Genomic DNA, 11,992 nt, shown 5'->3' with positions numbered 1-11,992 from the left:
TTTTTTATTTGTAATTTAATCACAGTTCATTGAAATTCTATTTATCGTTTTAGTCTATTGCTGCTGTTTTATCATGATAATAATTACTGTTGTGGGTTTTACTTTTTTTTTAATAAACTCTGTATCGCGATATTAACATTAAAATTATCAATTAATATTAATTGTAGTTAGACTACAAAAAGAATAAGAATGTATGAATGATTAAACATCATATTACTGTGATGGAAAAAAAGAATAACCAAATATAAATGATTAAACATACTATTACTTACGTTATATTTAATTCGTGATAATATCATATTTCGATACATTTCAGTTAAAAATTGTTGTAATCCTTACCTATAAGTAAAATTCTTGTTATCGAAATATTTTTAGCTATTATTCATTATTGCGATGTTTAAAAAATAAACTATGCTCTTAGTTAAGTATCAAAAATATTTAAAAATTAAAAAAGAATTATACAGAGTGATTCACCAAACATGCTCTGTAGTGCACACTTCCTAGGTCTTTTTTTCTAAAATAATACGGTTATTAAAAATCTGATTTTTGAAGTTTTTAATTATACTTAAAGACTATATTTTCATCTTATTGAATACTTTTATATAACTTTTTTTTTATATATATTCCCTATTTTTTGTACTGCTCGTGTTAATAAGGGGTGTGCTGTGAAGATATAAACTTCTATTTTTCAAATGAGAACACTCTTTTCGGCTGTGAATTACTTTGCTGATAATTTTTTCAAAATGTTTACATATCAAAATCGACATTTGAAATAATATAGTTTTTAAGTTGTTTAACTTTGTGTAGGTACTAATTATAAAATGCGATGGTTGGGCTATAGTCACGGTCATTTAAAAAAATTATAAAACAAAAATTGCACTATTGACGATTTTCGTGTTGACCCGTTGAAGTTGCACAATAATGTAACGTATTTTGTATGGCACGGTTGACAACAATCGACAGACCAGCAAAATAACTTTATTATTGTCCATTAAATTTTCTACTGCAGTATTTCACAAGTTAGATGTCATCACAATAATAATTAATAACCCAAAACTATTATTCATATAATAATATGGTATACTAATTTATTAATTTAAATCACAAAAACATCTTACGTGTGTGTATATATAATATATGCTGCTTACTCTGTTTGTGGTAACTGAACCGTTCAGCGTTTTTGCATTGTAACTTGAACAAATAATGAAAAAAAATATAATCAGCGGCCATATAGCTCAAAACGTGGTTGTAAGTATAATGTTATAATATTATCAAACCGATGTATCTGAATCTACACGAATGACCCAGGTATATGTATCTGATTCTTTATAAAATAATAAAACAAACAAAACATACGCTATAAATTATTAATATTCCAAGGTTCGATTTTCCCCCCAACACTATCGTTAAAGTCGTAATACATCATACACTAGCTGTTACTAGTTACTACAAATATAGTAATAGGTAGTAATAATAATGTTATTTTAGAGTTAATTTAGCCACGATGGCGAACACATTTCCATTGGTGTTGCTCTTTTTATCTGACATCGTTTTTAGTAGCCAAGTACGTAACCAAGTATTACTGTTAAACATATATATATATGCGCTCAAGTTTATTTGATTTTCTGTGGGCCTAACGTATACATAAAAAAAAAAAAAAATGAAAAATAAATTTGAGACATCGCTTTTAGACGGCTCCTTGGGTGCTCAACAGAGCTGATCCTGGCAGTGGTGGCGTGTCGTTCTTCAACAACACCGTCACCGATTCGTACATGATGGTGAGATGGACCTGGAGGGACTCGTCTAGCGGCTTTTGGGACACAAGGTTGAGAGTGACGCTCAACAAAGAAGGTGAGTGACACATTCGGTAAATTTAATATACCTACATATAAGTGCCAGTAATAGGAATTAAATTCAAATTAATTTACGACTTCGAGGTAAATATTATTGATTTTATCATTTAATATTATGATGATATTATATTATATAGTGAAGTTCATGTACCTACCGTAACTTAAATTTCAAGTGATAACTTTGAATTATCTTTATTTGTAGAAATTAATTTCCGTTTTCAAAATAATAAATTCACGTCAGTGTAAAGTAACGGCTTATACACATAGGATGAAAGAAATAATCTGTTCAAAACTAAAGATTAAGATATTGCGGGTTGAAACATTTAAATTATCATATAGAATAACAGAAAACAATAAAAAACAATTCTCATATTGCGTTATGGATTCTTTGGACAAAATAAACAAACTATAATTAATAAATCAAGAATATAATGAAATAATGTAAGATTGTAAATATGGATAAAGCATTTGACAAATTGAGTAAAGTAGTATCAAGGCGTATATTATCTATAAGCTCTGATTTGAATTTCCCGCGGTCACAATAACATTTGCCGGGGTGAATAACATGTATTTTTTATTAATTGCTGAAGGGTAAAATAAAAATCTTTTTAGTCGGTTTTTACAACTATAATATTATAATAAATCACATACCCTCTAGTTTTTTTGACCTGCAAGCGAATGTTTACATCATAAATAATACATAATATTACTATGCATGCAATTATCATTTATTATTGTAACGACTATAGCGTTCTGGGTATGATATTTTTAATTTTTTATCAGGTACCTAAGTTTGGGGTTAAAATTTACCGAGTATTAAAATGTGTGTATAAATTAAGCTATATTCACTTGGTAGTTTTTTTTTTTTTTTTATTCACTGGAAATCTCCATATATATAAAATATATATAATGCATATGCCATTGAACGTTTTTATTAACCTTCAACTTAAAATATCAGTAAAAAAAATCTCTTCCGGTTTGATAAATAGATTAAAAATAGCATAAAATATAATAATATCTGTTATTTTGTTAAATGTAAAATGCAATTTGATAAATTACTGCGATGGCTATAGAGTATATAATTTGGTTATCTTTTCGATGTACATTTATTTTAATATTCACATAAGTATATAAGTATTAGGTAGGTAGTGACAATAATTTTTGTTTTCTTTAAATTTGTTTAAATAAAAACATAATAAAAAAAAAAAATAAAACAAAAAACAATATCCTTATTTAGATACATTTCTCCGACAGTTTGACGATTAATATTGTTTTTGGTAAAATTAATAACTGAAACGAAAATATAATTTTATTTCATGAAAAGTAACTCTTAAATGATAAAAAAAAAGTAAAGTTTCTATAGACAATATAGGACGTTAAAAGCAGTTATTATTTAGGTACTTGTGTGTAATATACTAATATATATCTAATTGTAAAATTATTTTTTAAGAATTATTTCGTTGATAACATTTTCATTTAAATATTGGTTTATAACAGGGAAATTATTATCATTAAATTATGTTATAACTGAGAAACTGACAACTAAAAGAGATGTATACTATTAAAAAACAAATTAGAACATTTATTCCCAATAATATTATGATATTCTGTGATTTGTGAAACTAGACTTTATTGTGTCAACACAAAAGATTAGTTTAGTTAGGTACACTACAATATAACACAATCAAAGCATAATAATCGAATGGTAATGAATTTAACATATTACATAACATTCATCTAAATAATGTGTGTAAAAACTAAAAACATATTTTGTTGTCTTTAATAAATTAACACACTTTTTGTTGAGATGTCCATTAAATAATTGTGGATTTTTAATGTAAAAATTAAATAAATAAATATAATGTAGGTACGAGTAGATACCTACTTATATTATTTTTAGATAATTAGCTGAGCGATTTATATTAAGATGGCGTGTGATCTTTTTATTTTTGCTTCTGTCATGTCTTTCATATATTTTGTTATATTCTCATTTTAAGTGCATATTTTACTCGTATTTTTAAATTGGAATTCAATTTTTTTTCAATTGATGGTAAAAAAAAAAACAGTAATGTAGGTTAACCTATGATAGAATATTTAAAGAAATTAGTGTGGGTTGTGTTATCCTCGTCAGTGGGACATTCATAGTTGCAATAAATTATGAACCAACGATCTATGCTTTTATTAATTTTAATCACACAACTATTAATTTGTGTAATTATTATTAGTATTTATTAATAATTACCAGTAGAAAAATGTTAAAAAGACACAAAGTCTGAATAGATAAAACATATAGATTTATTTATAGACTCAATATATTGTTTTATGAATATAACAATTTATAGTTTAAATTATTTATACAACATATATGTATGTATATTTTTTACTACGCACATTTACTAATATAAGATAGGTATTAATGAAAATATTTTTCTGTTACATCCTGCAGTATAGTGTAGTCAAAATGTTTCTGTTTTTAGGACATATTTTAAGAGCATATTAAGTGGTTGTTCATGTTTTAAGGGTTAGTATAGTGATTTTTCAGGGTAAAAATTAATATTACAACAATTGTTCAAATCGATACTTTAAGCGAAGTTTTTTACTTAAATTATTTTAACACGTCGCCGGACACTATTAATAATATATAAATAAAAAAATAAACTATCTAATAGACAATAGTAATATAAAATAATTAAAAATATTCATAGAAATAGAGAGGCTGAGTGTCCGCATAGAATCGTTGCAATGATTCATCAATTATTAAGCGTGATGAAAAATCAAAATTAAAGATGAATGATTCATGGAATGAAGAATCCTCCCACTGAAGGAACTTGGACATAATAGTATATAAGCTAACAATTGTTATAAGTCACTTTAAATGGTCATAGTTGACTATCAGTTTGGTATATTATTCTATTATTATGTAGTTACAATTTGACGATACAGGCCAAATAACTTTATGTTAATTAAATGGCTCTACATTATTTGCGGCCATATTACAATCAATAGGTACGTTTCAATTTTTGCCCAACTATGTTCATTTTGTTTTACTTTAAATGTCCTATATACGATGACTTAACGTGTATTGTACGGGCTGGCTATTAATGATTGTGAAAGATTGCATCATAAGTACAATTCGTTATTTTGTACACACAATTATCTAGATATAGGTATATATATACATTTTCGGGAATATCAAAAAAAATTCGAATTGACATCAAAATAGCAAAATAGCCCTACGAACGAGAAAACCAAAAAAAAAAAAAACTACAAGCAACAAAACTTTATTCATCGGAGACAACATAAATCAACTTAAAATATAATAAAATATACCTAAGATTGTAGATTTTGTCAAGAAAATGGCAAGACAGTTCGCCTCTTCGTGGTGCACCCTGGGTGGGCGTATGTAATTTGCGCCAAAATCAACTCAAAAAAAATAAAAATAAATATATGTAATTTGTGCCACATCTAAAAATGTATTTTGGTAATTTGCGCCACTTTTTAAATTTGTAATTTGCGCCAAATATAAAATTAAATAAAAAAGAATTATGTAATCTGTGCCCTAGACTAGGTACCTACTAAAATTGTAATTTGCGCTTTTTTCCACCTTATTAAAATAGTAATTTGCGCCACTTATATTATAATAACATAAATAACTCCATGTATATTAAATATGTAAATTATCGTTAAGTAATAAAACATATTATAAAAATCAGTCATATTAAACTCGTAATTATAAATAAATGTATATACAAAATCAAACTCCATGCATATTTAACTTCTAAATATTGTCGTTAATTAATAAAACCTATAAAAATCAGTCATAATTATAAATAATTCGACGATATTGAGACGATAATATATTGATCCGACACGCGTCGGACGCATCAGAATGTATTATTGTATATCCTATGCGATATCGCTAAATTTATCTGCTGGTAAATTCCAACTGCTATTAAAGTTGAAAGTATGGCGCAAATTGCATAATATTCCATTTTGTTTTCTTTAGTGGCGCAAAATACCAAAATTAATAAGTATATGTGGCGCAAAATACATGTTATATTTTGGCGCAAATTACATACGTACTTAAATGTACCTATTCGTGGCGCAAATTACAAGAAATAAAAGTGGCGCAAAATTCCCCCCTGGGTAACTCTAAACGAACTGGGACGCACTGAGGCCATGTCAAAGATATGACCTTTTTTGGGGGGGAGGGTCGCTCTCGGGTGTTGCCTTATTTTGGACGCACTCGGAACATTGGAAAAAGGTGATCTCGGGACGCCCCCTATTAATAATCCGTGCACCCGGTAACCGGTAACCGATATTCTCATCCGAAGCGCTATTATATATTACACTCATACATTACCGACCTGTGTAAAAGTGTGTGTGTGTGACCAGAGAGTACTAATGTGTGGTGGATGTGTGAGTGTGTCTATTTTTTTTTTTTTTTTAATTGATATGTAAATCACATAAAGAGTGATTAGTGATTGTGTCTATCTAATATAATAAAATATAACAATACGTAAAAAAATGTTATCAAGAAAAATATTAGAAATATTAGTATTATAATAGCGTTGGGTTATATTCATCTTATATTAATATTTACGTACAAACAAACAATTTCAAAATGTTTCTAATTTTATGGGTTATTATTAAATCAATCGAGAAGAGCCAAGTGATTGAAACTATAAACTAATTAGTCAAGTTTAAAAATGTATTTAATTTTTAACTACCTAGTTAATGCCCACTTTTGCTTATATATATAAATACTTGGTATTTAAGGTTAATAAATGGGGTTCTGAATTTGAAACTTTTCACTTGAATTTTTCAATGAAATTATGAAAAATTGTTTTTCTTCTTTTCGTCGTTTTCAGGTTATAGATGATTAGAAATAATGCGTTGATTTCATACGGGAAAACATTGAGAATGAATAACTGTAGCAGTTATCAACAAACGTTTACGAATTAATTTAATATTTTATGATAGTTATTATAAATTAACTTCATAACTGTATAAGTATAAAATATAGTAGGAATGTCGGTGTTAATTGAATTATAATTTTTAAATCATCTTATCAGATTAATTAGAATCTTAAGTGATTAAAAATCAGTAAAGTTGTAAATTATAATGCAATACAGTTACATAACTTAAATTGTTGTATATTATACTTATTACTTACTTATAAAATTATTGACTTGTAAAGTTCTAACACTTTAAACTATAGGTAGTAAGTATTATAATTTAAAATTATATTTATTTGTATAAATATGGATTGGTTTTAAATAATCATGAAACAATTAACGATATTAAGTTCCAAAATCGATAAGTTATAAATATCAAATATCAAACGTTTATTTCATTTTAGTATTTTAAAATATGTTAACATGTTGCGATGTTGAGTTGGCTTATGAGTTTGTAACGTAAGAAAAGGCCAAGTTTAAATTTGTTAAACAATTATTACACGTTATATTTAATATTATCATCGTACTTCCTTTGTTTCATACAATAAACCAATTTAAAAAAATGTTCTCTTGCAACTTGCAAGTTGATGTCTATGCACTTTATTTTTCATAGAAATACTCATCTCAAGAAAATAAATTTCATGACATTTTAAAAACTCTGTTGATGATAATATTTTTTGTTTTACAAATTTATTTATATTTAATCAATAGTTAATTGTTCCAGATTTTTATTTCTTTTTACAGTTAATTTCAAATGCACAAATCATATGGCACATGATGTAATATTTAGAATATAATTACCTGGACGATAATTATATACACAGTGCGTGTGAAAATTCTTTGAGTTTTTGAACTTTTTTCACTATTTGTGGACCACTTAAAATTGTATTGCAGTAGTGTTTTTACAGTAGTTACCCTATAGGTATAGTAGTCATGTAAGTGCATGCTGTTGTATGTATATATTATATTATTATCAACACTGACAACACACTAAAACACGCGAAAAATCGTAGGTTAGACTGTGGCTACAGGCGATGTCCGTAATACGATATTTCGTAATAGAGAAGCTGCAAGGCCACAGAAAATAAATTCACTCTGAATAAAAAATCGTCTTTCTTTCGACGATACAACATTAAACTGTGTGATAATATTTTGCAATTCGGCGTTAGTAAAATTTCGTTGTTTAAATAATAATTTTTAAGGCGGTCGAATGTAGGTACTGCAATATTATTGCCATATTGTTTAATCGCAAATTATGACGTTAAAATCTGAAATAAAACGATTTTTTTTGTTTTTTTTTTTAATAACCATCATTGACCGGTTTACATTTTCATGTACTCGACTTTGGCCAATAGAGAGAGATGTTGATTGCGTGCTAATATTATATAACATCATATAAGAATATAATATTATTATTAAATTATAAAGTCGTACATTAATTTTTTTTTTTAGAAATATATTATGTGGGTTAACGTTCATTATCAAATGCATAATATAATTTTATATTGTACTCGACGTTACTCGTTAGGAAAATTATAAGCGAATTATCATTATTTATATCTCTGATGCGAGTTACTGACATTTCTTCATTCATTCATTAATTTCTTATCAAAGTACTAAGATTAAACAATAAACGTCAATGGCGCCGTGGTGGCACGTATACAATAATAATGGGCGTGTGTGGTCGGGAGCAAAAAACAAATAAAAATACATATACTCATTTGTTGCAATCTTAATGGATGTTGACTCTGCGATACAAACAAAATCACATTAGGAAGACGAAATATAATGTTGTCTATCAACATAATTATTATTATTATTATGACATTACGTTGTATCAACAAAAAAATGACTTTTCGTGGCGAAATTGAAATAATCGTCGACTCGCTTAAAATATTTTAATGGACTCGAAGTTGATTGAACTGTTTAAATTATTCATTGTCGGCTTACCGTGTAGTTAACTAAACAAAAAAAAAAAAAAATGATTTTATCAAAGGTCTATATCGGTACAGCATTGGTTTTGAGTTTTCAATCTGTTATACTATATTGTTGATCACAAAACGCTGTGCCAATTGTTTCGCATTGAAAAAATGCCGTGAATTAATCATCGAGTGATGATTTGATGAAAATTTAAGTTGAAGAAATTATTTAATCTCCACGCAGAATTTTCGCTCAGATATTTTACTTTATTTCGTCGGTCAAAGTGTGTATACAGTTAATATTATAATGTCCACTAATTTTGTGCAGAAATAACCGGCGGCGGATTCACGTACTCCGATCAGTATGAAAACGAATTGGCGTCGGTCAGATGGTTTAGAACTAAAACGGATGGACCGATCAAATGGAAGTACACTTCGTTCTCTTCGCCTCCCGACAGTTGGTGGTTGACTTCGGTGGTGCCGAATGGCAATATAACTTGGGGTTTCAAAAATCAAATCATTGACGGCTCGTGGGTGTTTAGAGTCGGTAAGTGACGTGACGTTATGTATTTGAAAAATGCCTAATTTGAAAAAATATTTTTTCGTCATTTAACCAGTGGTTCTACAAAAGGCGATTGTTTTTTTTTTTTTTATCGTTAGGAATACTCGTTATCGGTAAAAACGTTTTAAAAGCAGTGAACAATGTTTGTAACAGACCCTGGTCATAAAACAAGTTAAAAATTGCAGTTTTTTAGTCAGTTTAAAAAAAATAAAATATTTTTTCATCATTTAACCACTGGTTCTACAAAAGGCGATTGTTTTTTTTTTTTTATCGTTAGGAATACTCGTTATCGGTAAAAACGTTTTAAAAGCAGTGAACAATGTTTGTAACAGACCCTGGTCATAAAACAAGTTCTATGCCTTAATGGTTAAATGGTATACCAGTTTTCTGAAGATACTGCACGAATGTATATATAGTTGTTATCACTTAGCCCCTTAAAAACTCGTAACAGCGGAATGTTTGATAGAATAGACAAATTACATTAATATCCATATTATTATAATCAAACAGTAATTCTATACGATCAAAATTTTTTCCACACGCTTCAAAACATTTTTTTTTTTCATTTCATTTTAGTAATTTTTAGTCTTCTCTTAAGTCACACAGTTACGAAATAAATTCAACCACATTCTTTCGTAATTTTTACAATTATATTGAGATATGAACCTCAAATATCGGAGGTTTAGGACACTTCTTAACAATGTATAAAATGTACATTTCAGTCACTCTATAAATAATTTTACTAAAAAGTAGAGATAATCAGTGGCTACAAAATTCATTTTGGTGATAGCTGATTACATCTTTTTTTTTTACTTATTATTGATAAGTATATTATTTGAACTTTTGATCATTTATTAATTGAAATAGGCATCATAACTTTTGTTTCATAAGTATTGTAAGTAAAGTGCGTCGCATTTCCTCATAAAATTTCAGTGGCGATCAAACCATATTTTATTAGAGTTTAGATAGCAAAACGACGGTGCGCAATTTTATCGTCTCACATTTAACCAAAAAAGGGGGAGAAGTAGGCAACCACTCTTGCTGCTCAGTAGGAATTGAGTGTGGCCTCACATTGAATTGGTACTGTTATGGGCGTGTTAGATTTTAAAACAATGATAAATATAAAGTAAAACCTCTCTAAAAATGTTTATTTTTCCGTTATAAAAAGTTTTCCGTCGTAGACAGATAGAAATTTCACCTATTATTTGCACCGGGACTATTGACGTTTTCCGTTATCAGGATGATTCCGTTTAATATAGAGGGTCCGTTATAGAGAGGTTTTGCTGTACATGATAATATTAAAATACGATTATGAACGAATATGGTCCAACTTTTTGGTGAACATGGTTAACAAACAAATATCTTAACGATAATATTAAATTGTTTACAAAAATGTTGTAAGTTTTTTCAATGATTTTAAAATGCTCTTAACATTTTCAATTTTTATCTCCCAAAAGCACCAACAATATCCAATTTTCTACAAAAAACATTCATAACAGTCGATAATCAAAGCGTTTGTTTTATTAGAAAAAGTTTCTTTGTACACTCATCGACGATTATAATATAATAAAACATTTGTTCAGAAACTGAGATTTAATATAACACCTTTCTTATATAAATTGTAATAATGTAATTAAAGGTAATGACACACTTGAACCGAAAAATTTTCAAAATGTTGATGGATGGTCATCATCGCAAGGGACAGGAAATAGATGGAAGAGATCGTTGAAATCACACAGGGTAATGTGTATATTCATATTATGTTAATATGTAGGCGACCGCTATCTTTTTTAATAATTTTACAATTTATTATTTCAATAAACTATATTATAGAATTGAATAATATTTTCGTATCCCGCATCAATGTGAGATATTGTGTTCTATTTATTACTATAATTATTCCACAAATCATACGCCTGCACTCAACAATGAGTTTTAATTTAAAAAACTTGACTAGTGAGCACGGTAATATTTTTTTTTTTTTTTATAATTCTATTTCAAAAATCGAGCGTTGTCCATCATTACTAACATTAAAATATTGATACATTTTGTTCAGAAATAATATTCAAGTGATTAAGAAAATTATAATCAATACTCAATAGTAGTTATGTAGGTAAAGAATAATATCATGTAACTCTTTAATATGTGTTTTACTGCTATGTTATTGTAGAATGGCGTAGACAACTTACAAATAAAACAAAGTGCCTCAGAAAACGACTACGATGACGAGGAAGAAGATATATTTCAAAAAATTATTGGTATGTGAGACTTGTAAACAGCTATACAGTATACGTACGTAATTTAAGTGATTATTAATAAACGACATTAATGTTTTATATTTTTTACAATAGAATAAATTGCCTTTAATATTGTCTCAAAACGTTTTTAATATATTATTACGTACACGTTTAAATGTATACAATTTAATACATAGTTTGTATATTTTTGATTGTATTTTTTTATTTCCTGATAATACGTTTACAGGATGTTTCATGGAGTTTTTCAAAATGTTAGAAGGAATTTTTCAGAATTCCGGGTGACATGTCATATTATAACATACCTACTAGCAATGAGCCAATATAATTATTAACTATACTACTTTTCTAGAAAACAATGCATTGTCGCTTCAGCATGCTTGGGACTTCATCACTATAATATTATATTTGTATTTATCACCACTTGTCTTATTATTGTTATATT

General features: G+C 27.6%; 1 protein-coding gene across 1 annotated transcript; it reads left to right on the top strand.

Annotated features, from left to right (window-relative positions):
* Positions 1–1,453: 1,453 nt before the first annotated feature.
* Positions 1,454–11,991, top strand: LOC107166426 (uncharacterized). Its single transcript, XM_015515089.2, has 6 exons — positions 1,454–1,564; positions 1,692–1,851; positions 9,059–9,277; positions 10,932–11,032; positions 11,463–11,550; positions 11,777–11,991. The coding sequence occupies exons 1-6, from the start codon at positions 1,505–1,507 to the stop codon at positions 11,830–11,832; spliced, it is 684 nt and encodes a 227-aa protein (XP_015370575.2). The 5' UTR covers positions 1,454–1,504; the 3' UTR covers positions 11,833–11,991.
* The last annotated feature ends 1 nt before the right edge of the window (position 11,992 follows it).

This window comes from Diuraphis noxia, unplaced genomic scaffold, assembly GCF_037042655.1.
Source record: "Diuraphis noxia isolate RWA-SAM2 unplaced genomic scaffold, SU_Dnox_SAM2 contig0005, whole genome shotgun sequence".
Taxonomy (NCBI): domain Eukaryota; kingdom Metazoa; phylum Arthropoda; class Insecta; order Hemiptera; family Aphididae; genus Diuraphis; species Diuraphis noxia.
Note: the sequence above shows the minus strand (reverse complement) of the source record. Positions and strands in the feature narration are given on the sequence as shown.

Excerpts from the sequence above, each read along its gene's own strand:
- LOC107166426 (XM_015515089.2), top strand. The coding sequence starts at position 1,505 with ATGGCGAACACATTTCCATTGGTGTTGCTCTTTTTATCTGACATCGTT. Across the intron at positions 11,033-11,462 it reads GATCGTTGAAATCACACAGG|AATGGCGTAGACAACTTACA; the intron begins GTAATGTGTATA and ends ATGTTATTGTAG. Across the intron at positions 11,551-11,776 it reads TATATTTCAAAAAATTATTG|GATGTTTCATGGAGTTTTTC; the intron begins GTATGTGAGACT and ends ATACGTTTACAG.